Below are 26715 nucleotides of genomic sequence, written 5' to 3' on the forward strand. Positions count from 1 at the left end.
CAATCTTTATTGTTCATATTATTACAAAGGTTCCTCATTTCTTCCCCCCCATTTATGAGTTTTTTAAAACCCTCTCAGAAAACTAGGAATAGAGGGCACTTCCTTAATTTGATAAAATCCTACAGCAGGCCAGCGAGCCCACGCTGGTGGGTAGAGGGCACAAACTCCCCAGTAGGTAACGTGGCTTTGGATGGCAGGCTTTCTCGTGATGGGTAAGTGCAGCAGCCGCAGCCAGAGCCCACTGCTCAGCACCCTGACCAAGGAGCAGAAGAAGCATCTTCAGGATTTCGGCGAGGAGCATCCCTTCTATGACAGTCGGAGAACTCAGATACTTCAAACTCTGAAAGTGAAGCCGAGAGTGAACCAGAAGAAGTTTCTGGGTACCACAAACTACTCATCACATTAAGGAATGTTTCTGAGGAAGGTGAGGAGGAGGAAGAGGAGGAGGAGGAGGAGGAGGAGGAGGAGGAGGAGGAGGAGGAGGAAGACTACGCTCTAGCTGAGGCAGAAATGAACAGCGACAGTTATGTCAATGTGGAGGAGGAGACAGCAGCAGAGTCTTGCTGGGATGCAGGAGAGTAATGTCCTACATGCTGACCCCAAGGGAAAAGATGGGGACGAGCCACCTGGCACATCACAGCAGGAGTCCCCGGAGGACTTTGCAGATACAAAAACACAAGTCACTTTTCAGCCTGGAAACCAATCTTCTCGGAGAGGAAAGTGGAGGCCACTGTCCTCTGAAAGCATCACAAGATCCATTTCTACAACACGTCAACAAGGAACTGAAAGAAAAAGAGATTCAGGCTGTTGTCACAAATCCCAAAACTACCCACGAGCTAAACTGGCCCACTCCGGGTCAGCTTGTCTTTTCATCCAAGTTCCAGAAGTTGGAAACATTTAAACCCCCAAAGGACCTGGCCCTAAAGGCACTTGATATCCAGAAGCCCCTGGCACCCACCTGGACCAAGACCAACAGCCAGTTTCTCTCTGGCCCCCAGAAATCAAGCAGCCCCTTCACACCGTTGCAGAAAGAGTTCTTGGTTATGAATCCTTACCAGGACTTGTTCTACCCAGAGAGGACCGCCCTGAAGAATGGGGTGGAGATCCGCTGGGTGTACTGTCTGCACACAATAAATCCCGTCCTCAAAGCCATCGCCCAGGTGCTTGGCAGCAACAGCAGGCGCCGGAGCCAGGAACCTGGGGTGGGCGACGGTGACGACTTCAGGGACCAGGGGCTGAGACCCAAGGTGCTGACAGTGCTGCCCTTCACCACCCGGGAAGCTGCTTTGCGGGTGGTCCAGCTCTTCATCAGCCTCCTTGAGGGCGACAGCAAGAAGAAAATAATTGTGAGCAACAAGAAGAGGTTTAACAGAGAGTATGGCTCCGATCCCAAGGAGAGACCATCCAACCTGAAGATGCCCGAGGATTACAAAGCTGTATTTGTTGGCAACATCGATGACCACTCGGATCGGAGTGGCACTACTTCAGAGAAGCATCCGGCTCCATGCCCCCTTTTACTCCTCGGACATTCTCATTGCCTCCCCTCTGGGCTTGAGGACCATCGTTGGCGCAGATGGGGAGAAGAAGAGGGTTTTTGACTTTTTGTCTTCTATTGAGCTTCTCATCATTGATCAAGCTGACATTTGCCTGATGCAGAACTGGGAGCATGTCCTGCATTTGATGAACCGCATGAACCTGCTGCCCTTGGACTCGCATGGAGTGGACTTCTCTCGAGTGCGGATGTGTAGCCTCAATAATTGGTCCAAGAACTATTACCAGACACTGCTGTCTGGGGCTCTGCAGGATGCCCAGATACTCTCGTGTTCAACAAGTTCTGTGTCAATGCGCAAGGCCAGGTGGCTGTGAGGAACGTCCCGCTAACAGGCTCCATCAGTCATGTGCCTCCATTTCTTTTCTTTGTGGCCTGCCTCTTCTCTGCATTTTAGCTGCTTCCCTGAGTTGATGGAGTAGCTTTGTGTGGTAGGTGTCCTAGCAGGGCCCAGTAGCTCAGCCTTCCCAGTTACCTGAGGTGGACAGTCTTGGTGCAGCCCTTTGTGGGCTGTGTGTGCAGTCTTGTTAAGTCTTGCTTGTTGTTGGTATCACTTTTGGAGAGTTGATCTCCAAGCCAATTGGCTGTGAGGATCAGCAATGTCTCAGCTAGGAGGGCTGCTGTGTTCAGCTTGGATGGGGTGGAGTCTTGGGGTGGCACAGACAAGCTTTGGTTTCCCATCAGCCCCGCCTTAAGAGGGTCCTATTACCCGCATAGGGCGGGGCTGACAGAAGCCAAAGGCTCCACCCTGAAACCCCGCCCCATCTGTAACTGCGAAATGAGACAACAAAATAGATCACAAATGAAAGAAATGGAGGACAAAAAGCATCTGGATATAGAGTTCAAATCTACGCTTATAAGGTTTTTCAAGAATTTCCTAGAAAAGATGGATAAGGCCTATGAGGATATGAAAAGAGATCAACTAGAATTAATAAGGAGTCAACAAGAAATGATAAGGGATCAACAAGAAATAAAGAATACATTGTCTGAAATAAAAAATATTTTACAGAGTCCTAAAAACAGGAGGGATGATCGCAAGAATCAAGTCAAAGATTTGGAACATAAAGAGCCAGAAGACACTCCTCCACAGAAGCTAGAAGGCAAGAGAATCCAGAAAATTGAAGATAATGTAAGAAACCTCTGGGACAACTTCAAGCGAACCAACATCAGAATTATGGGGGTCCCAGAAGATGAGAGAGAGCAAGATATCGAAAACATACTGAAAGAAATAGTGACAGAAAACTTCCCCCACCTGGTAAAAGAATTAGACTTACAAGTCCAGGAAGTGCACAGAACTCCAAACAAAAGGAATCCAAAGAGGACCACACCGAGACACATCATTATTAAAATTCCAAGAGCAAAAGACAAAGAGAGAATATTAAAAGAAGCAAGAGCAAAGAAGATAGTAACCTATAAAGGAGCACCTATACGATTGTCAGCTGACTTCTCAACAGAAACCATGCAGGCCAGACGGGAATGGCAAGAAATATTCAAAGTGATGAATAGCAAGAACCTACAGCCAAAAATAATCTACCCAGCAAAGCTATCACTCAGAATCGAAGGCCAGATAAAGAGCTTCACTAATAAAAAAAAGCTAAAGGAGTTCATCACCGCCAAACCAGAATTATATGAATTGCTGAAGGGAGTTCTTTCAGAAGAGAAAGTAAACAAAGATAAAAATTATGAACAACAAATACGTAACTATCAACAAGTGAATCTAAAAACCAAGGAAATTAAAAAAATCTGATCAACAATATTAACTGTTGAATATAATAGAATCAGAGGTATGGAAGGGGAGTGAACTGATGATTCTTGGGGAAAAGGGGAGAGGGGGGAGTGGGAAGAGACTGAACATAAACTGTGCACCTATGGATGAGGACAATGGGGAGAGGGGAAAGGGCAGAGGGTGGGGTGGGAACCTGGTGGAGGAGAGCAATGGTGGGGTGGGGGGGAAAGGAACATTTGTAATAATATGAACAATAAAAACTTATTAAAAAAAAAAAAAAAAAAAAAAAAGAGGGTCCTATTTGCCGAGTCCCGCAACACTGGCTGCTGGCATGCGCACCACTTGGGCGTAGGCTGTTCTGGAGTTTTGCCTGCTCCCTGATAGTCAGTTTCTTCCTGGATCAGAGTTGGCTATCAGTGCCATTGGGATTTTGTTTTTCTCTCTGTCGAGAAAGCCAGCCACTTGGAGGGCTTCTGTGCTCTGCGTGGATGGGGCGGAGTCTCGGGGTGGCACAGACAAGCTTTGGTTTCCCGTTAGCCCTGTTTCTGAGTCCCGCTGTAATGACTGCTGGCCACACGCACCTCTGAGAGTTTTGTCCATTGTCTGACAGTCTAATTTCTCCTTGACTGGAGCTGGCTATCAATATCTCCTTGACTGGAGCAGTGCAATAGGGAGGTTTTGCTTTCCTCCTGAACAAGAAAGCTAGCCACATGTTAGCTGCCCGCCCTCTCCACGCTCGCCACGAGTAAGCTGGCAGTGTATTCGGCGGCCGCCCTTTCCGATTGCACAGATCTCCGCACCTCCATGGCTCCTGAGGCTCAGCGTCCTTTCTCTTCCCTTCCTAGATGATAGAGCTTCCACTTAGCCAGCCTTCTGGTGGTTCAGGGCGATGTTTGCTCAGTTTTCCAGTTATAATTTTAAAATTGTTGTGGTAGGCTGCATTTGGATGTTTACCTTATGCTGCCATCTTGGTTTCTCACATTCCAGACTCTTTCAATATATTATATTTAAAAAATTGAGAGTCCGGGCAGGGTCAGGGGCTGGGAGTCCATCTTCCGTAGCTGCTTCCAGCTGAGAGGGGGCATAGTTAGGGGTGTCTACCCGGAGTCTCAAGGATTCTGATGCTAAGTTCTCTCCTACCTTCTGATTGGTGAATGCCTGCAATCTGTTCTGCAAAAGACTAGTGACACAGCTCATAAGAAAGGGGGTAGATAAAGAGGAAACTTAAAGAAATAGACACCTAATGATGGGAGGCTGGATGAGGAGTGCAGCAGCCTAATTTCCCAAAGGGACTGGTTGGTGAAGGTCTCAAGAGCAATCCTGTTGAGTCACTTGGGAGGTAAAGGCTGATCCTGAGGCTGCCACAGCATCACTTGTCTGGTTTTGCTGCTTTTCTGGTCCTGGAGCTGAAATACAGCCTGGGGGGTAAGATTCTTGGGGAGGTAAAAAGGTGGGGCTCCTTGGTGTAGCCCAGATTCCAGTCAGGACCATGGGCAGAAGGTCCGGCCAGGAGCTGCGAATTTCTAGAGAGAGAGAGTTTAGTTAGATGGTCTTTAAGGAAGTTGTTGCTCTTCTGGATCTTACCCAATGAATGTGGGTGGTAGGGTATGTGCAGTTTCCAGGAGATGCCAGAGATTATGTGTGTTATCAAGATCTCAGCCACGCCGGCACCAGTTTGGCTCAGTGGATAGAACCACGGCCTGTGGACTAAAAGATCCTGGGTTCGATTCCGGTCAAGGGCATGTGCCTTAGTTGCGGGCACATCCCCAGTAGGTGGTGTGCAAGAGGCAGCTGGTCGATGATTCTCTCTCATCGATGTTTCTATTGTAGCTCTCTATCCCTCTCTCTTCCTCTCTGTGAAAAATCAATAAAATATATTTAAAAAAAAAAAAAGATCTCAGCCACAACCTCACCAGTTTCCTTTGCAGGTAGGGAAGGCCTCTGCCCACCCTGTCAGGGTGTCTACCATGGTGAGCAGATATTTGGTCTCCTTGTGGGGGGGCATATGTGTGAAGTCTACCTGCCAATCCTGCCCTGGGAGGTGTCCCCTTCATTTGATGGGTAGGATAGTTGGGGTGCATTCCTCCCTGGGCTGCGGCATCTGCACACGTAATGCAGGAAGAGCAGGCACTCATGACTGCCTCTCGCAGTGTGGGCGAGGTGAAGAGGGATGAAGGCCATCTCCAGGGTCCGCTTGAGTGTTACAATCGCGTAGGAGGTTTTCCCACGTTCCTGGGGGTCCAGACACAAGCTTCCATCCACAGAGTTGAGCCAGGATTAGAGAGAGGAAGATCTGAGAGTCCCACCCAAGGCTGAGTGAGGGCCTCTGATGACCTCAGGGCAGGAGTGCTTTGCTGCAGTTTGGGTGGAGGCAGCAGGGAGGAGAGTGGCTGGGGTCAGGGCTGGGGACTGGGTCAGGGAGATGTCAGGACTCTCAAGGAACAGGAGATGGAGTTCCTGCATGCGAGAGAAGGCAAGGAGAGATCAGGATCGGTGTGACAGAAGATCCTGTGGTCTATGATGGAGAACACCTGTAAGGGTTGCTGGAGGCAGATCTTCTGGGCCTCCTTGATGAGAACAGCAGCTGCAGCCAGAGCCCAGAGGCATGTGCCTTAGTTGCGGGCACATCCCTGGGAGGTGGTGTGCAAGAGGCAGCTGATTGATGATTCTCTCTCATCGATGTTTCTAACTCTCTATCCCTCTCTCTTCCTCTCTGTCAAAAATCAATAAAATATATTATATATTTTTTAAAAAAAAGAGGTGACAATGAGTGATTGAGACTGTGTTGTAGTGAAAGTGGGAGGGAAAGGGAAGGAAAGGAGTAGTAAAAGCCAGGGACCTGGATAAGAGGTCAGAGACGGAAAATTCTGGTTTAGCTTAAGAAGTATCCAGCAACCTTGTCCTGTCAGGCTTGCAGACTGAAGCCTCACTTTCTTGATTTGAAAAGGGGCAGGGGGAGGGAGCAGGCTCCACAGCCACAGCTGGTTCCCAGGCTAGCCAGGCCTCTAGCCACTTGAGTTCCAAAGAGCACATTCTTCCTCAAGATAAGAGGAGATGAGGAGGTAAGGCGTTTACAGTCCCAGGAATGGCTTGGCCTTTTGGATTGAGTGAGTGACACTGAGGTAGGTTACTGAGGTTTGGGAAAACTGGGTTTTATGAGGGGATCATGGTAGCCATGGCCGGGCACAGAGGTAGAATGAGAAGAGAGAATGGGAGAATTTGAGGTGGCTAATGGCTGTGAGACTGATCTGAAACCCCCATAATAAAAACTGAGGAGGGGCCGAAACCGGTTTGGCTCAGTGGTAGAGCGTCGGTCTGCGGACTGAAAGGTCCCAGGTTCGATTCCGGTCAAGGGCATGTACCTTAGTTGCGGGCACATCCCCAGTGGGGGGTGTGCAAGAGGCAGCTGATCGATGATTCTCTCTCATCGATGTTTCTAACTCTCTATCCCTCTCTCTTCCTCTCTGTGAAAAATCAATAAAATATATTTTAAAAAAAAAAAAAAACAAAAAAAAACTGAGGAGGGGACAAGGGTCCCAGCGAATTCAGAGAGGGCAGAATGAGTGGCCCTAGTGTCAATTAAAAAGGAGATCGGCTTTCCTGCCACCACAATCGTCTTCCGAGGCTCTGTCCTGGTGATGTGAGTCTGTGGGGCCCTGTCAGGGTCTGGGCAGCTTTGTCAGTGGCCAGTCCCAGGAGGTCTGGGAGCTCCAAACCGGATCTGGCTGAGGCCAGACCGGAGGGTCAGACGACAGTCTGGTTTCCAGGGGCCTTCCCTCCGCACCTTGGGCAGGGCCCAGGCGGGGGTCTCGGGTTTGAGCAGGGTTTGGCCCAGTCCTTCCTTGCTGCATGTGAAGCTGGGCCCGGAGGAGGCTCAGCCCCTGACTTACCCGCGGGAGGACTGGCACTTCGTTTGGGGTTCGTGGGAGTGGAGGCTAGGAGCTGGAAGGCCTCCTACTGGGCCTCAGCCTTGGCCTGATCTCGCCTGTTGTTGGATTTGGGTCTCCTTGTCTCTGTTATTAAAGACCTGAACGTCAGGTTAACGAGGTCATTTTGAGGGGTGTGGGGACCTGAAGTTGCGGCGTATGTAGGGGAGTAAAGGTGGTCAGTCAGTGGAAAAAGAAACCCGAGATGCCTCTCAATCTGAGAGGTTGGACATAGAGGTTGGAATGTAGACTCAGGAGGAGGAAGAGGTGGAGGGGGAGGGCGGAGGGGGATGGCCACACTAGGCGGGGCCTGCGGAGGCAGACTTACTGGTTTAAATGAGACCAGTGGTTGGAGAGGGGCAGGGCTTGTCGCACCAAGAAGGCGGTGGCCCGTGGGAACCGGAGGAGGGAGCGGACTCGTCATGCCAAGGTGGCGGCAGCCACAGGGAAATCACATTTAGCTGTTTGGAGCTCAGGTTCTCAGGATTAGAATTCTCAGAGACTGGGGAGAAGGCAGCTGCTGGTTAAATTTGAAAAAGATCAGAGAGCCGAAATCAATGGATAGAGCGGCGGCTTGAGGACTGAAGGGACCCAGGTTCGATTCCGGTCAAGGGCATGTGCCTTGGTTGCGGGCACATCCCCAGTAGGGGATGTGCAAGAGGCAGCTGATAGATAACTCTCTCTCATCGATGTTTCTAACTATCTCTCTCCCTTCCTCTCTGTACAAAATCAATAAAATATATTTATTAAAAAAGAAAAAGAGCCGAGACCGGTTTGGCTCAATGGATAGAGCGTCGGCTTGGGGACTTAAGGGTCCCGGGTTCGATTCCTGTCAAGGGTATGTACCTTGGTTGCGGGCATATCCCCAGTAGGGGGTGTGCAAGAGGCAGCTGGTCGATGACTCTCTCTCATCAATGTTTCTAACTCTCTATCTCTCTCCCTTCCTCTCTGTAAAAAATCAATAAAATATATTTAAGGGGAAAAAAACCTTAAAAAAAAAAAAAAGAAAGAAAGAAAGAAAAGAAAAAGATCAGAGAGTAAAAAGGGAATTCAACCACCTGTGAATTCCTTTGCTGGAGGCCACAGGAGCAGAGATTAGGCCAGAGAGTGGGCAAGATTAGAATTCTCAGATAGGAATGCCCCACCCTAGGCGGGACTAGGAGGAGCTGTGTGGGGAGGGGCCTGCAAGCTGTGTGCAGGGAGCCATGCAAACTCTGCCGCCCGCCGCCACTGCTGCTGCACAGGCAGCGGTCAGTGGGCGGGACCAGGTGTGTGTTAAGGGGGGAAAATGGGAAAAACACTCCCGGAGTCCGCCAAGGACTCCGCACTCTGACGACCTGGGAAAAAGTGCTTAGAGAGGGACAGGTTTAAGGTTGTAAGGAGGTGGCAGGAGTTAGCCACGTGGAGAGAAAGAGCAGTCGGAAGACAAAGGGGTTTGAGAACAGGTTTGAGAGGGCAGAGAGGATTTCCAGCTGATAGAGGAACATGAGGAATAAAGCGAGGTGGGGAGAGAGTGGGAGGGGGAATCTGAGGCTTCCTTGTCTGGCTGCAAAATTATGTAGATCAGGATATTGGAATGCCGTTTTACGAGGAGGTTTGGTGGAGGGTATTGAAACCGAAAGTGCCGTTTTAAATGAGCTTTTTGGTTTGAAGTAGCCAGATTGGAATCGAAAGCCGAGGAGGTTTGGATTGGGGGGTTCCCATGACGGAGAGAGAAAAAGGGCCACTGAAAAGTTGGGGAGAGGATGAGGGGCGTCCCCCTCTTCTCTCAAATCCAGCTGTAGACAATGGGACGAGAGAAGGTCCCAGGGTCGTCACCCCGAAACCTTTCCCATGGAATAGAACAGAGTTTTCCCGGCCAGGCGCCTGGCTTTCGAAGAACGTGAACGTAGAACGTAGATTGCGTAGCCGAGTAGAGGAGAAAACTCTGAGGCCCTTCCAGGTCAAGGGAACCGGGGTGGGGAGTGGGGAGGCCCCTGAGGCCTCCCGGTAAGGAAGCGACGAGTCCTGGTTCGGGAGGGTTCCAGGGGTGTTCTGAACGGGCCAATCAACTCAGGTGCATGCCACCCAGCAGAGCCAGAGGACTTTCCACATCCACCCAGGTCTGAGGCACCATCGTGATAGATGAAATAGAGAAGGGCCGGAGACCGGGATGGCAGGACACAGGCTTTATTGGAGGGAAGAGTACCCCTGCCGGCTGCTTCCACAGAGAGGGGCGGAAGAGAGCGAGGGATGGGGTACAAGCACCTTTAAGGATAGGGGGATAGGGGACGGGGCTTAGGGCACAAGCTGATTGGTGATTAGGGACCTGGGGACTTAGGAATCGGGGGTTAGGGTATTTGGCAGGTGCTGATTGGTGATTCAGAGCTCAGGAATGTCCGGCTGCAGGTAGAGTTTACATCTGGGCATCAACTGGAGGAAGGGAGGATCTATCAATATTTACATTATGATTCATAACAGTAGCAAAATTACAGTTATGAAGTAGCAACAAAAATAATTTTATGGTTGGGGGTCACCACAACATGAGGAACTGTATTAGAGGGTTGCGGCATTAGAAAGGTTGAGAACCACCGGGCTAGAAGGACTCACGGGATTTAGAAAAGCTGATATACAGATGGTTACGGTTTATACAGGGAAAGGATGCAGATTAAAATCCACAAATGGGCAAGGCCTCTGGAGCGAGTCCAGGAGAGCCTGCATGCAGCAGGTCCAGCATGTGGGAAGGGCAGAGATGAGTGAGAAGGGTCTGTGCAAAAAAAAACATTTAACTTCCCAGCCCCTGAGCTTAGAGTGTACAGAACTCAAGTTGGTGTTCGGCCAGTGTGGTTCAGTGGCTGAGCGTTGACCCAGGAACCAAGAGGTCACTGGTGGGGTTCCCATGGTGACCAGATCACCCAAGGCCTGGAGCCACAGAGAGGGTTGTGGCCCCAGGCCCTGAAGGACTGACAGCTGAAGGCACTGAACACACTGGGGGCAGAGAAGTCAGAACAGAAAGGAATCCCATTCCAGCCAGTGCTTCATTTTCCACTCACTGTTCCCTGCACATTTGAAGGCACAGCAGGCTGGCTATGAAAAACTCATGAAAAACGCAAAATGGAATGAAAAAATCACCTGTAACCCCAGCAACCAGAGATGGTCGTTGTTACCTGTTAGCTGTTTCCTGTCCTAAGTGTTTGTGCACAGAGAAAAAAGCTACAGGTGTTGGTAGATGTACCCATATGTACAAAGCCGGAATCATCTGGAAAGTGTTCTGCATCCATCTTTTTTATTATTTTTTTATATTTTATTGATTTTTTAGAGAGAGGAAGGGAGAGGGACACAGAGCTAGAAACATCGATGAGAGCCCAAACCAGTTTGGCTCAATGGATAGAGCGTCGGCTTGGGGACTGAAAGGTCCCGGGTTCGATTCCAGTCAAGGGCATGTACCTTGGTTGCGGACACATCCCCAGCAGGGGGTGTGCAAGAGGCAGCTGATCGATGACTCTCATCGATGTTTCTAACTCACTCTCTCTCTCTCTTCCTCTCTGTAAAAAATCAATAAAATATATTTTAAAAAATAAAAAAAGGAAAGAAAAAGAAAAAGATAGGAAAAAAATAAAAAAAGGAAAGAAAAAGGAAAAGAAAGAAAAAGATAGAGCGTCGGCTTGGGGACTGAAGGGTCCCGGGTTCAATTGCAGTCAAGGGCATGTACCTTGGTTGCGGGCATATCCCCAGTAGGGGGTGTGCAGGAGGCAGCTGATAGATGACTCTCTCTCATCGATGTTTCTAACTCTCTATCTCTCTCCCTTCCTCTCTGTAAAAAAATCAATAAAATATATTTTTTTTTAAAAAGAAAAGAAACATTGATGAGAGAGAATCATCGACCAGCTGCCTCCTGCACAACACCTACTGGGGATATGCCCGCAACCATGGTACATGCCCTTGACCGGAATCGAACCTGGGACCCTTCAGTCCACAGACCACCGCTCTATCTATTGAGCCAAACCGGTTTAGGATCTAAAGTAGGGGTGTCGAACTCAATCAGAGAAGGGGCCAAAATCTAAAATCCAGCCTAAATCGCGGGCCGAATGGTTTACTGAACAGTCATAAACTGTCATTGTGATGGAAACGCAGCGGAGTGCAGTGATGACAGCGTGGTGCGGGCCACATTGCAAGGCCTGGCGGGACGGATTTGGCCCTCGGGCCTTGTGTTTGACACATGTGAATTCTAAAGGATCAATAAGGGGTCTAGGAGGAGAGGGCTCACCCGGCCCACTGGGGCTGTTCCTTAAGCAAAGACCCGGCTGCCCCAGGAAGTGGCGGGAGTGGCAGGGCCCGGGCGGGAAGGGGGAGGTTAGCTGGGAGGTGGGATTTGTGCAGGACCTCGAGGGGCGGGCTAGGAGACCCCTGAGAGACCTGGGGAGCTGTGGGAGGTTTGTCTGTCTGTCTGCGTGGTTAGTTGCGCTTACAGAAGAGTTCGGTGCAGGGTGGCGGTGTGGGCCGTGCAGGGAGGATGGAGGGAGCCAGGGAGGGCGAGGCCCCTGGGACTGGACACAGCAGGGCTGACCCCACCCTCAGACCCCAGGGCCCAGGAGCAGGTTTCAGGTGCGCTCTCCTCCTCCCCTCCCCCTCCCTTCCTCCTCCCGGGAGGGCGGGGGCAGCGATGGCCTTGCCCCGCTCAGCCTCGGAGCACAGACGGGCGGGCAGAGGGAGGGTGGGGCTGGGCAGAGAGAGTCTCCCCAGCTTTCCAAGGGAGCGGAAAGCAGAACCCCCACACTAACCGCTCAGCTAAGCACTCGGGGCGGCAGCCGAACCTTGAAGCCCAGCCTCCGCCCAGGACCTCCCAGTTTCCCAGATAAAGTCTTGGGCCAGAGCGGGGATGGGGGGGGGGGGGGCACCCTCAAAGTGTCCGGTCGGTTCCGAGGTTCCTGCCCTCGTGCCCCTGCGCGGCGGACCTGCGTCTCCTCCCGAGGGGTTCGGGGTTCGCTGCGGACCGCGGGTTCTGCCCCGAAAGGAGAAAGGAGATGCGCCCGCTCCTTTAAAACGGAATCAGCCAGAGGGGTGCTGGGCAGGGACCCGGCCCTGGGTGGGTCTGTCTGGGGCCGGCGGTGTGTGGGTGCTTGACTCCTTGTGGGAAAAATGTACCATATGAGTCCAAGGTGGTGTTTTTAAAATATATATTTTATTGATTTTTTTACAGAGCGGAAGGGAGAGGGAGAGATAGACACATCAATGATGAGAGAGAATCATGGATCGGCTGCCTCCTGACGCCCCACACTGGGGACAGAGCCCACAACCCAGGCGTGTGCCCTCCTGGTTCAGAGGTCCGCGCACAACCACTGAGCCACACTGCAGGGCAGGAAAAGGGGGCCTGGAGACAGGTTCAGGGGTTAGCCTGGGTGCACCTGCCCCTGGCCACTGCCCCCCTCCTTGCAAATCTCCTGAGGTCCCTTAGAATTTAGATGAATGCCTGTGGGGAAGAGGAGGGGGAGGGGGAAGATGCACGTTACTAGCACATCTTACTGAGCTCCATCGGGTCTACAGAGAAGAGAGAACCAGACATCCAAGTCACCACCAGCCCAGGGCGCTGACCCTGTGAGCGCCTTGGTGGGAGCTGTGAGGGGGCAGCAGGTGCCACTGCTGCATGGGGACCCTCGTGTGACCTTCACCGGGTCATGACTTCCAACCTGGGGGTGAGCCTCTTTCCTTCCCAAAACACACGGATTTGTTTTTGTTGTTGTTGGGGTAATGGGGAGAGGCGCTAAGAGTGCCAAATGCAGGACTGATTCATACTGTACTTGGAGATGAGTAACTGTAGGAGCTGTGGAAGCTTCCAAAGAGCCCAGCCTCCCGCTTTGGGTGAGAATGGGCCCAGGGAGGGCAGGACTCTTGTCCAAGGTCACACAGCAGGAAGTTAGGACACAGCTAAGTTCATGGCACAGACCCCCTGTCCCGTAGCAGACGGGCCCCTCCACGGAGGACTGAGCTTCCAGGAAGGAGGGAGGAGGGAGGGAAAGAAAGGCAGGAGGGAGGAGGGAAAGAGGGTGAGAAGGAAGGGTCCCTGAGGCTCAGGAGCACAGGAGGAGCAGAGGGGGAAGCGGCCAGGCCCTACCTGGGGTCCGCTGGGTGTATGTCCTACAGTCTTCAGCCTCTGACTTGCCGCAGTCCTTGGGGATGACGAATACCCCTGAGGTCTGGCAGCACCTCTGAGTGGGGCGGTGGAAGGGGTACACGTCTCTGCAGCAGCTCCACTTGGGGTTCTTGGGGTCCAGGGCCACGCTGCCACAGAGTCGCCACATCTCCTTTCTCACCACCAGCACGTTGCCTGGGGCCAGACAGCTCAGCATAAGGCCTGCCCTCCTCCTGTGCCTTATTTCTCCTGCTTCCATTCATCTCCCACCAGCACCTAGTTCCCACGTCCAGTCGGCCTCTGTCCAGCCCACGGGTGGGGTCTGCACTGAGCTCTCACACCCCCAGGGGGTGCCCGACCTGACCTTGTGAGCTGGGCTACCGACCGCCCACCCTGGGCCCACAGCCAGCGGTCCTTCGGAGTGATGCTCAGCCTCACTCAGGCTAGGGAGATGCCCTGTCTCCCCATGAGACTGGCCAGGTGGCTAAGTGGATGCTGGGCCTGGGGACTGGAGGGAGAGCAGATGGACAGGGCAGGCAGGAGGACCGCATCTTTAAAAAAAAAAAAAAAAAAAAAAAAAGCAAAGCTCTGTTGGAGTGACTAGTGGATAGAGCATCGGCCTGTGGACTGAAGGATCCTGGGTTCGATCCCAGTCAAGGGCACAGGCACAGGCTGCAGGCTTGATCCTTAGTCGGGGGCGTGCAGGAGGCAGTGGATCATGATTCTTTCTCATCATGGATGTTTCTCTCCCTCTCCCTTCTTCTTTGAAATCAATAAAAATAAAATAAATAATAAAAAAAGATGCGTCTTTCAACCCCCATTTATTTATTTATTTTATTTTATTTTAGAGAGAGGAGGGTAAGAGAGAGAAACGTCCATGTGAGAGAGAAACATTAATGGGCCACCCTCTGCAGGTGCCCTGATCAGTGGCCAGGGCGAGGTCAGCCTCTTTGGGCAGACAAAGGCGGGTTGGTGGGGAGAGGGGGGAGATGGTGGGGAAAGTAGGAGTGGGGAAGTGGAGCTTCAAAGGCTCAGAGACACTGGTCTCTGCACCTCCGTTCTTGCCACACACTTTCGGGTGCTGAATCACCTCTTCTCACTCACTCCCACATTTCTTCTGTCGCTCACCACTCACTGCACTTCCCTGGTCCTTGTGCTCCTGTCAGGGCTGAAACTATGGCACCTCATGTTGGAAGTTTGCTTAGAAAAGTAGGAGATAGAGGACTCCTTCCCCAAGTCCGGGTCCCAGCCCCACCCTCCCTTCACCTGCCCGTGGCCTTGGGCAATGAACTTCACCTCTGTGAGCCCCACTTTGTCATTTCTAAAAGGTCTCTCGTGCTTCAGGGGGTCACACAGACTGAGGGTGACAGTGGGGCTGAACGGAGGGAGTTTTAAGAGAAGAGCTCACCGCTGGGCCTGTGGCAGAAGGAGGCCCTTGACTTTGGCTCTTGACTCAGCAGGTCACTCCCCTTCTCCCGAGTCCCCATTTCTGCTCCCTCCCCAGAGGCGCTCCCTCCACCCTGCCCTGCACCCACACTCAGCACAAGGAGAGGGCATGGGGATGGGGGTGCTCACAGGGGCTGGCCCCCAGGACCCCGGTGGGAGGTGGTCTGAGCTCCTCGTGAGGCTGGCATTTCCACTGAGCAGGACACAAGGCACCGGGAGGGGCCCCACACCCATGCTCACCTGGGGCGGTTTGGGATTCTCCATGCACCAGTGGGAACAGCAGGAAGAAGAGAACTGCAGGGGAGAGAGGTTGAGGGTTGGTGTCCCAGTGGAGGAGTGGGTGGTGGGAAGCCCTTACCTTGGTACCTTGGGTGATGGGAGGCCCCTACCTGAGAAGATAAGGAGTCCCGACTCCCTCCCGCTGGGCCCTGGCCTGCATCTGGCTGCCCCTGGTCCATACATGTTACGGACCCACAGCATCTGGGGGAAGCTGTGGGTCCTGTGTTTTATATCCTGTGTTAGTCAGGTGACTTGGGTTGGGCTGAGTAGTCAGAAAGGCATGGCAATGTATTAACGACTCTTAGGGAGGTGTGGCTCTGGATTTGTTCAGTCACCTGGTGGGTGGTTTCATCACTGGGCCCCTAAGTTTCCAACTGAGTACAAACTGAGTCATTCATTCCCTGATTGCCAAATTCCAGAATTGAGGCATATTCCAGAATACACATTGGAATGTGTTTTGTTTCACTTCACATGAGCAGGTGGGAGAAATTTATTTAACTCAAGTACTTTATTTTTATCTATTTATTTTTAAATATATTTTATTGATGTTTTACAGAGAGGAAGGGAGAGGGATAGAGAGCCAGAAACGTCGATGAGAGAGAAACATCAAACAGCTGCCTCCTGCACACCCCCTACCGGGGATGTGCCCGCAACCAATGTATATGCCCTGACCGGAATCGAACCCGGGACCTTTCAGTCCACAGACCAACGTTCTACCACTAGCCAAACCGGTTTCAGCTTAACTCAAATACTTTATTTATTTATTTATTTATTTATTTATTTATTTATTTTTCTTAACTCAAATACTTTAAATGAGGGCACTGAAAATGTGGGGGAAAGCATAGGAGGAGTTGAAAGAGTAGGGAGAGGGAGCAGGAGATGATAAAAAAAACCACAAGTGCTCTTTTAATATGAGTCATTTATGTATTTATTTATTTTATCCTCACCTGAGGATATGTTTATTGATTTTTTATTTTTGAAATATATTTCTATTTATTTGAGAGAAGAAGGGAGGGGAAGAGAGAGCTAAGAACATCAATGATGAGACAGAATCATTGATCAGCTACTTCTTGCATGTCCCACATTGCAACTCCGGGTATGTGCTCTGACTGTGAGTCACACTATAGGTATGTGCTCTGATTGTGAATTACACTCTGATGCCTGGGTTCATATGTTGATGTTCAACCACTGAGATATGCTGATCTGGCTTTTTTGAGGGAGAGAGAGAAAACACACACACACACACACACACACACACACATTGATGTGAGAGAAAAACATCAATTAGTTGCCTCCTGTATGTGCCCCAACCAGGGATGGAACCTGAAACCTTTTTGGTGAACAAAACAAGGCTCCAGCCTGCTGAGCCACTTGGCCAGCGCTAATGTAAGCCATTCAGATGTAGGTCCTCCAGCGTTCAGGAAGCGACATGTGGCTTTCTTCATTTAGTGGATAATTGAGAATAGAACAGATAGATTACAACCTACAACCTACATTCTACCTATAACCCACAATCTACCCTGGTGTCGGGAACAAGTTCCTCAGCCAAGGACTTGACCCCTCTGGATGCCAGAAATTGGAAGAACACACGAGTGGCCATAGGTAGGTTTTGTTTTGTTTTGAAATGCATTTTTTATTTCAGAGAGGAAGGGAGAGGGAGAGCAATAGAAACATCAATGATGAGAGAGAATCACTAATCAGCTGCTTCCTGCCCGCCCCCTGTTGGGGATCAAGCCTGTGCTCTTAATTGGAATCGAACCCATGACTCTTCAATCTGTAGGTCAATGCTCTATCCACTGAGCCACACCAGCTAGAGCTAGACTTGCTTTTTATTCATTAGTTTTCTCATCTCCCATCGAAGGCTATTGCCCAGGTAGGGGGTCCTGGCCAGAGTATGCCAGAGGTTAAAGGCCCACTCTCCGTACGCACGTGAGCAGGCAATGACAACACTATGCTATGTTAAAGACCCCTTTGCCTTACGCATACGCGAGGCCAATGACCTAGCAGCAGCACTATATGTACTGCACCAGCACACCCTTATATATATAATATAACCTCCTATTAATGGAGCACAGCTGTCACTATTTGGCACGAGGCTTCTTTGGTTTAAGCATGTATATAAGATGCCACTGGCCAGCCAGTGCTTTCATAACAAAACATGTCCCACCACCCTGGATGGTTTTGCTCAGTGGATAGAGCATCATTTTTTAAATGAAGAAAAGTTCAAAGCAATGCAAAGAGAAATGGAGTCACGTTCCAAGCTACTCTGCACAAGTTCACGGGCCTGGACTTGTGAGAACTCTGGTGCCTTGACATTCATCCTATTGCCCTCGCGTAAGACATTCATGCCTTACGCATACGCGAGAGCAATGAGCTAGCAGCAGCACTAGTGGGGATAGTTCTCTCTCACATAGACATCTCTCTCTATCTAGTGAGCCAAACCGGCTAAGGCTGGTTTGATGTTTTAATGTTCATGTTGTTTTGTTTGTTTACTAGACTGTAATCTCCTTGAAGACAGTAATACCAGTGCTTAGAACTTTTGCCTGACTCAGTTTTGCATCCTCCACAGTGCTGGCATAAGCTGCTGTTCAAAAATGATTGTTAAATGCATGAACAAAAGAATGAGTTTCTGTATCTGAAGCATTTCCTTTCCTCAGAGAGGTTCTCAGTGCACACAATATTGCTCCCTCGGAAATATATTGAAATTCTATGGGGAGGGGGCAGTTTTTGGCCTGTAAAGTTCTCATATTGGTGTACATATTTACATAGTGAAAAATATTGTTTTATTGTTTTTACTCATATTAGTATTGCATTTTAGAATCAATGACTTTCTCTTTATTTTTCACTTGTAGAACACTGACTTCTTGAAATTATTTGCGTAAATAGCTGGCATTATCTATGAATTTAATTCCAGGAGAGTAAAATGATGTTAAATTTTTGTTGTAAATACAGGGTGTTGAGTATGGCAGACTGAGTACTAGTACCTATGTTTATAAGACTGTTTATAAGACCACTAAGTGCTGAAATCGGTCTGGCTCAGTGGATAGAGCATTGGTCTGTGGAGTGAAAAGTCCCTGATTTGATTCTGGTCAAGGGCATATACCTTGGTTGCGGGCACATCCCCAGTAGGAGGTGTGCAGGAGGCAGCTGATGGATGTTTCTCTCTCATCGATGTTTTTAACTCTCTATCCCTCTCTCTTCTTCTCAGTAAAAAATTAATAAAATATATATTTGTTTAAAAAAAAGACCATTAAGCTTCGCTTGCTTATGCTCCCACAAGTCCTAGGATTCTAAGATGAAAATAAAAATAAAAAGAAGCTGGTGTCCATTGATTTCAACCATCAGGCCTTCCCTTGAAGACACGGCATATTTTAGGATTAGTGGGGCTCAGCGGAGCACGGATGTCATAGCACAGAGGCTCGGTGAGTGGACTGGGGGTGGGGATGAATGTCAAGGCACCAGAGTTCTCACAAGTCCAGGCCCGTGAACTTGTGCAGAGTAGCTTGGAACGTGAGTTCTTTCTCTTTGCGTTGGTTTGAACTTTTCTTCATTTAAAAAATGATGCGGGGGGGGGGGGGGGGGGGGGGGGAGGGCAGTGCCACCGTCTGGTTTTCCCATACCCTGAGGAGGCGGGGATGGGAGCGCCGGGCAGGCCCGCGGGCAGGGGACGAGGGCACGAGGGCAGGCCACGATGCCAGAAGTGAGTGGAAAATTGTAGGCGAGCAGACTTAGGAGATAAAATACCTGATCAACTAAATAAACATTATCGATTCTGTGCCAAACACTTCGAGACCTCTATGATCTGTAGAACTAGTCCTTATAGGACAGTTCTTCGAGATAATGCAATACCAGCAATATTTGATCTTATCAGTCATTTGAACAAGCCACATAGTAGACACAGAAAACAAATAAAAGAACTGAGTGAAGATGAAATCAGGACACTGAAACAGAAAAAAAATTGACAAAACTTCTGAACAGGAACAAAAACATAAAGAGATCAACAACAGTAGGGGTGTCGAACTCAATCAGAGAAGGGGCCAAAATCTAAAATCCAGCCTAAATCGCGGGCCGAATGGTTTACTGAACAGTCATAAACTGTCATTGTGATGGAAACGCAGCGGAGTGCAGTGATGACAGCGCGGTGCGGGCCACATTGCAAGGCCTGGCGGGACGGATTTGGCCCGCAGGCCTTGTGTTTGACACACGTGCTCTAGATGGACGTGAAGCGGATGAAGTCCCAGAAGGTCTCTTTACTCCTGATAACTTTCAGGCACTGCCGGAGTGCCGGATAAATTCGGGGGAAGAGGTTCTGAGGAAGCGCTTTGAGACAACAGCAGTCAACACCCTGTTCTGTTCCAAAGCACAGCAGAAACAGATGCTGGAGATCTGTGAGAGCTGCATTCGGGAAGAAACGCTCAGGGGAGCGAGAGACTCCCACTTCTTTTCCATTCTCACTGAGGACGTAGTGGACACAGCAGGGGCAGAGCATGCTGGTGAGGTTTGTTGACGAAGCTCAGAACCCGGGAGAGGAACTTGTGGGTTCCCTGCCTTACGAAGCTGATGCGGAAATTTGGCTATGAAATTTCACACTACGGTCACTGAAAAGTGGGGATTAAACATGGAATATTGTTGTGGCCAGGCTTACACTGTGTCCAGTGGATTTTCTTCCAAAAGGAAAGTTGTTGCTTTTGGAGAAATATCCCCCGAGCTGTCTACACACTCTGCTCTTCCTGTGCCTTAAATATGTGGTTGGCAAAATCGGTGCCTGTTAAGGGAGTGTCTGTTGCGTTAGGAACAATTGAGGAAGTTTGATTTTTTTCCCCATCTATCACCACAACTGCTTTTAGAGCTTGACGACAACGTAATTTCTTTCTTTCTTTTTTTAAAAAAAAATATATTTTATTGATTTTGTACAGAGAGGAAGGGAGAGAGATAGAGAGTTAGAAACATCGATGAGAGAAAGTCATAGACCAGCTGCCTCTTGCACACCCCCTACTGGGGATATGCCCGCAACCAAGGTACATGCCCTTGACCGGAATCGAACCCGGGACCTTACAGTCCCCAAGCCGACGCTCTATCCATTGAGCCAAACCGGCCTCGCACGACCACGTAATTTCTGTCCTCTTTCAGAACAATGAGGAAAGGGGTAAAGAACTGAAGGAAATGTGCCATTCTCAGTGGACAGGCAGGCACGATGCTTTTGAAGTCTTAGTGGAATCCTCCAAGCACTTGTTTTATGTTGAGATGATATAAATAATGATACAAGTATTAGATGGAATAACTGTATAGCAGGCCGAGCATTTGTACTCTGTAGTGCAGTAATAGATTATGATTTCGTTGTTACCATTGTCATTCTTAAAAATGTTCTATCTGGCCGGGACTGGTGTGGCTCAGTGGATAGAGCGTCAGCCTGCGGACTGAAAGGTCCCGAGTTCAATTCAGGTCAAGGGCATGTACCTTGGTCGTGGGCACATCCCCAGTGGAGGTATGCAAGAGGCAGCTGGTTGATGTTTCTCTCTCATCGACGTTTCTAACTCTCTGTCCCTCTCAATTCCTCTCTGTGTAAAATCAATAAAATACAATATATATAAAAATAAATAAATAAATAGATGCTCTAGGGAAAAAAATAAATAAATAAAAATGTTCTATCTGAATAAGGCTCAAATAAACTCACAAAAAAAAAAAAAAAAAAAGTTCTATCTTTTACAAGAGCCTTTGGGGAAATCTCCAGGGTCAGACCTCTGATGTCTTCTTTGCAGCCAGTAGCTTGACTGCGGTGCTGCATGCGCTAAACGAAGTGATGGGAAATATTGAAGTTTATCATGAATTTTGGTTTGAGGAAGCCACCAATGTGGCAACCAAACCTGATATTCAGGTGGAGCTCCCTGGGAAATTCCGCAGAGCTCATCAAGGGAACCTGGACTCTCAGCTGACCTCTGAGAGTTACTATAAAGAAGCTCTGAGTGTTCCAACAGCGGAGCACATTATTCAGGAACTGAAAGATGTATTCTCAGAACAGCACCTCAAAGCTCTTAAATGCTTATCTCTGATCCCTTCTGTCATGGGACAGCTCAAATTCAATACATCGGAGGAGCACCATGCTGACATGTACAGAAGCAACTCACCCAATCCCGATACACTCTCAGCCGAGCCGCATTGTGGGAGAATCAAGTGGAAATTATAGAGCCTCCATCCCCCATTCATGAAGCCCGCCACCTGCCAGACATATAGTTTTTTCCTAATGTTTATGCATTGCTGAAGGTCCTGTGTATTCTTCCTGTGATGAAGGTTGAGAATGAACGCTATGAAAATGGGCGAAAGCGTCTCAAAGCATACCCGAGGAACTCTTTGACAGACCAAAGGTCAAGTAACTTAGCTTTGCTTAACATAAATTTTTATATAAAACATGATTTGGATTTAATAGTGGACACATATATCAAACTCTATACTATAGGACTCTCTTTCACGGCCCGCGTAGAAAGAGTTCCAATTCAGGGTTCAGCTTCTGGAGAAGGGCCGCACACAAATGAAGAGACTTGAAGAAATTCAATTTGGCGATATGGGGGGCCAGGCGGTAGTCCAACTCTTCTCCCCCGTTTTCTTTCCTTAAAAAATTTTACATATGCAGACTAGAAATAAACAAAAAATGAAACAAGCAATGCTGAGAGTCAAATGAAATCAGTCTGCAGTACGTTTCTTTGTGGGCCAACAGTTTTTGAATCCCAGATTCAATGTCCAACAGTTTTTTGAGTCCAAATTTTAATGTCCAACAGTTCTGAGTCCATGTCAGCAATGGTAGAAAAATAGTGGCAATGCAGGTCCGACCTCTGGTTTGGTCCTGGACAACCTGCAGTGATGCACATCTGCTGACTGCTAGTATGGCAAGGCGTCGTCAGCATCTTCCATCTCTGGTCTGTTTTTCCTCTTGTCTTTATGGCTGGAGCATTCCTGTCAATTCTTCTCTGTTGCAGGAATCCACATGGTCTTGGAGTTGTTTTCTGAAAATATACAAACATATCTCGACCAAAATTAATAAAGGAATCTTTTCTATAAATTTTACTTGGGATACTTTTAATTTTTTTTTTTGCCCAAACAATTTTTCTTTGACTTATTTTGGTACTATGTGTGTTTTTCATGGCTATCTTACTGTGATCATTACAAATGAAAATTGGTTTTAAAAAGAAGAAAAACTTTTCTAGATGTAATTTACTTACAGGACATTTTTTTCTTACATGGTATTTTCCACTATCCCCTTTTTTCTATTTATTAGGAGGCTTTTGGAAAAAATTTTTATAATGCTGTTTTGATAACTTTTAAATTTTAATTTTTTGTACTAAAACTATGACTGCTTTAGGGTTTATTGTATGTTAAACAAATTCACCATGAAGTGGACTACCCATAGAAATTTTGGTTAATACTTTAGGAACAGCCTGTTGTACAATTAAATTTTCTTGAATATTAACTCATTTCATTTAGCCAATTTAAATTAATTTGAAAACTTGACTATTTTACTGTCAAATTTAATACTTTAACAACAATTTTAGTTTACTCTGTAAATATTAATGGAAAAGATTATATGCATCCTTGAGAAAACCCTGAGCACTCGTAGATTTAGGCTGGATTTAGATGTAGGACAGTCGCCATCAGCCACTTTTCTGTTGCTTGGGTCTCAATAAGAGCTGTGCCAAGTCTCTTGTTTGTAGCTGGGTCTCAATCTGAGCTGGACCAAATCTGTTTGTTGCCTGGGTCCCAATCTGAGCTGGGTTTGGGAAGCGTGAAGCAGCCATGGGGCAGGAGACATCCCTCAAAAGGGCGAGTGTTCAAGCCCCTGCAGCGTTGGGGGGTGAGGATCTGTGCCCCGCCTCTGTTGGCCCCCAAGTCCTCTCCTGATGGCCCTCTGCAGCTGTGCCTGTCTTAGGTTGTCCCTCCCTTGAGGAATCTTACCCGTCATTGGCTAACCAGCCATCCTCCGGGGCCAAGCAGGGTGATGTGAGGTTCAGTTCTGTCTCCTTGGTAGCCTATGCCCCTATGGCCTCCATGCCCAGTACCTGCCTTGGGATCCTCTCGCCTGCTGGCAGGGCCCTGGCATTGATCACATATCACATATCTTGGGGAACCCAGGTTTCTTCTCCACGGAGGTCCCAGCTCACGCCATTGTGAGAGATGGATCCATGGTACCAGCCACCACGAGGCTTTAACCTCAGCATGAATTGAAAACTCAAGCAACAGCTGTGGGCAATTGAATTGTGACAAGAGAGGCCCTCTTTGCAAATAAGGCAAGAAAGGCCAATATAGAATGCTCAAGTGCCTTCCCAGTGAGGCTTTCCACACAGTGGAAGGGATTAAATCTTTTCATGTCCTTTTAAATTGCTGCCAAACATCCAAAAATTAGGTTTTTAATTTTTTTTGGAATAATTGTACAATATGCTGTTGTAAAATATCAAAAATTATAAATGACATTGTAGAATAATACCATGCAAGGATATTCTTTGTTCTAAGCCAATGGCAATTCAAATTCAAACTGGCTGTCAATTTCTTTTTGTATAGACAAGGTCTTATTTACATTCTCTGCACCTCTCCCAGGAGCAAGTAGTGATATTCCTCTATTTTGGTGCAAGCCAGAAACCTCTCTTTAATTTTACACACAAAGGAGCATTGGTTTGATTTTGTGTCACACAAAAAGGGAAGCTGGGTGGCAACACCTGTGTAATTATACTTCCTTGCCCCACCCATTTTCCTCCTGGATGACCAAGGTGCTTAGTATTATTGGTGACTACATTGGCAAGGGATCAGCCCACATAAGGACTTTTACCCATGAATGGTCAGGAACGTAAGTCCTAAACACTTCCACATTTGTCCCAGGTAATATTACCGTACAGATGAATACTGCTAACATGGCAAGAAAGACATTCTCAGGTGTCAGGTGTCTGTACCGTCTTCTTCACCATGCCCCAGGTGTTCTCCGGGCTGCTTGCTGTCCGGCTCGTCCTCCTGCTCATCTTCAGTGGACTGCTTGGAGTCACTGTCCTCTGTAGCTGGAGTAGTTGATTGTCTGCAGCTGCATGGTGTGGCTCCAGACGCAAGGTCCTCATTAGTCTGGCTAGTTTCTCTCCTGGATCCCTGTTGCAGTTTAATATTTCTAGCAGGAATCCACACTGGTTTGGAAAAATTTCATGTATCCAATAGATGTCTGAACTTGCCAATCCTTGCATTCCTCTTTTCCTATTTAAAGCCTCACCTTGCTGAACATAAGGTAGAAGTAATATCTGAGCAATTCTTTGTCCTACAGTAATTTGCATAACATGATTACATTCTAATATAACTTTAACTTCTCCTTCATAGTCTGAATCAATGACTCCAGGCAGGACAGTTAGTCCTTTTAGAGTGTTTCCACTCCTCCCTAAGATTAATCCTAAAGTTCCCAGTGGTACAGGTCCCCAAATTCCTGTAGGAATAGCTTGCCGAGCCATGTCAGGGGTCAAAGTGACCGCTATAGTGCTGTTAAGATCCAGGCTTGGGCTTCCTGGGGTTGCTCGGATGAGGGAACCCACTGTGGGCCTTGCAGGGCAGATTTCCCCTATTGATGACGGGGCTGGGGGTCGCCCCTCTGGCCGTTTCCCGGTAATTGACCATGCCCTCTATCTTGATCTAGAGGCAAGGATTGGCAAGTTCAGACATCTATTGGATACATGAAATTAGCAAAAACCGTCCTATGATTAATTTAAGGATAGAGAAAAAACAATTTAAGGGTCTAGTGGACACTGGAGCTGATGTAAGTGTTATCAGCAAAGAGTTCTGGCCTCCAAGTTGGTCCACGGTAGAAGCTATGGGCTCAGTCAAGGGGGTAGGAATTCCTAATGACACACAACGTAGTGCAGCAGTGTTAAGGTGGCAAGATGAGGAGGGACAGACAGGATGGTTTCAGCCCTATGTCATCTCTGGAATTGCAGTCAACTTATGGGGCCGAGATATTTTAGAAGGTTTACAAGCATGTATTGTTACTGGCAAAGGAAAGAAGCTCGTAACTCAAATAGGATATCAACCTTTTTAGGAGTGGTCACTGCTCAGCCTCCTCACCCTCATGCTGATCCTATACAATGGAAAGATGATAGACCTGTATGGGTGGATCAGTGGCCATTAACCAAGGAGAAATTAAGTAAAATTCATGAATTAATACAAGAACAAATAGAGGCTGGCCACATAGAACCTTCCAATAGTCCCTGGAATACGCCTATATTTACAATCCCTAAAAAGGCGACAGGAAAATGGCGATTGTTACATGATCTTAGAGCTGTTAATGCTACTATGCATACCATGGGAGCCTTACAACCTGGACTTCCAGCACCTTCACAAATCCCTTTAAATTGGTCCCTCATAGTAGTAGATCTTAAGGATTGTTTTTTCACAATTCCCTTGGCACCTCAAGATAAAAAGAGATTTGCATTTTCAGTGCCATCTATTAATAATATAGAGCCTATGAAAAGATATCAATGGAAGGTTTTACCTCAAGGAATGGCCAATAGCCCCACGTTGGGCGCCAGATATAGGACTCTCTTTCACGGCCCGCGTAGAAAGAGTTCCAATTCAGGGTTCAGCTTCTGGAGAAGGGCCGCACACAAATGAAGAGACTTGAAGAAATTCAATTTGGCGATATGGGGGGCCAGGCGGTAGTCCAACTCTAGTGGGAGAACTACTCTTGCTCTGGCCCTGCCATCCCCTTTTATTGAGGCTTTGGGGAAAACATCTTAAGCAACATAAACAGAAATTTACATGTAGCCCCTGGGCAGGAAATAACAGAAATTTACACAGGACAAATAAGGTAGATTCTGCTTCAGCTAACATAATCTCAACTAAAGGTTAGAGCAATTAAGGTTGTTGACCAGCCTTCCTGGCTTCCTGTCAACATCTCTTTTCCAGTGAAACTGATTTGGTTTCCAGCACTATACAACTAAATCAGAGCTTCCTACAGATAATTTGGAAACTATCGAAAATACCTGAGAGACTTTTAAAATGGGTTCTCTTATATTTGATATTGAAAAAAATCTAGGAAATTTGAAAACATAGAAAAGTTATAAAATATATGTAGGCCACTTAATCACTGAATATCTTGAATTCATTAGCCATGGATAATCTGACTGTTTAAATGGCCCATTTGAACTCTCATGCTTTGGAGAACTAACTGTTCTTCCAGAGGGTAGCGTTGAAAGTGCCACATTGCACTTCTGCGTGATCTCTCTCTCTCTCTCTCTCTCTCTCTCTCTCTCTCTTTTAAAGAATGATGTTTCTTTCTTTTTTTAAAAAAATATATATATATTTTATTGATTTTTCACAGAGAGGAAGAGAGAGGGATAGAGAGAAACATCGATGAGAGAGAATCATCGATCAGCTGCCTCTTGCATACCCCCTACTGGGGATGTGGCAGCAACCAAGGTACATGCCCTTGACCAGAATCGAACCTGGGACCCTTCAGTCCACAGTCCGATGCTCTATCCACTGAGCCAAACCGGTCCCAGCTTCTGTGTGATCTCTGCTAATGGCACTTTGGAATTGTTTTAATTAAGTCATTTTAGACATAACATTTATTATCACTGTGGATCCAGTTGTTGGGTATTGAGTTACCAGTTCTTTGAAGAAATAAATTTTGAGAAGGTATGAGGGGTAATACGTTTCATAAAATTTT

At 48.0% G+C, this 26715-nt stretch overlaps 2 protein-coding genes and 2 pseudogenes across 3 annotated transcripts in view; 3 read left to right on the top strand and 1 right to left on the bottom strand.

Moving 5' to 3' along the window:
* Positions 1 to 26715, top strand: part of OPA3 (outer mitochondrial membrane lipid metabolism regulator OPA3) — a 113884-nt gene that overhangs the window by 59067 nt on the left and 28102 nt on the right. The window lies entirely within an intron of this gene.
* On the top strand, positions 145 to 7004 carry LOC118706767 (annotated as a pseudogene).
* LOC118706776 lies at positions 12480 to 15240 on the bottom strand. 2 transcript variants are annotated; one of them, XM_045573698.1, is made up of 4 exons: positions 15146 to 15240; positions 14997 to 15050; positions 13293 to 13386; positions 12480 to 12650 (listed from the first exon to the last, which is right to left on the bottom strand). In XM_045573698.1, the coding sequence occupies exons 1-4, from the start codon at positions 15212 to 15214 to the stop codon at positions 12571 to 12573; spliced, it is 297 nt and encodes a 98-aa protein (XP_045429654.1). In that variant the 5' UTR covers positions 15215 to 15240; the 3' UTR covers positions 12480 to 12570. The 2 variants fall into 2 exon arrangements, with proteins under 2 accessions (XP_045429654.1, XP_045429653.1); XM_045573697.1 differs by having other exon boundaries at positions 13293 to 13505.
* On the top strand, positions 18727 to 26265 carry LOC118706777 (annotated as a pseudogene).

Source organism: Pipistrellus kuhlii, unplaced genomic scaffold (assembly GCF_014108245.1).
Source record: "Pipistrellus kuhlii isolate mPipKuh1 unplaced genomic scaffold, mPipKuh1.p scaffold_m20_p_55, whole genome shotgun sequence".
Lineage (NCBI taxonomy): Eukaryota > Metazoa > Chordata > Mammalia > Chiroptera > Vespertilionidae > Pipistrellus > Pipistrellus kuhlii.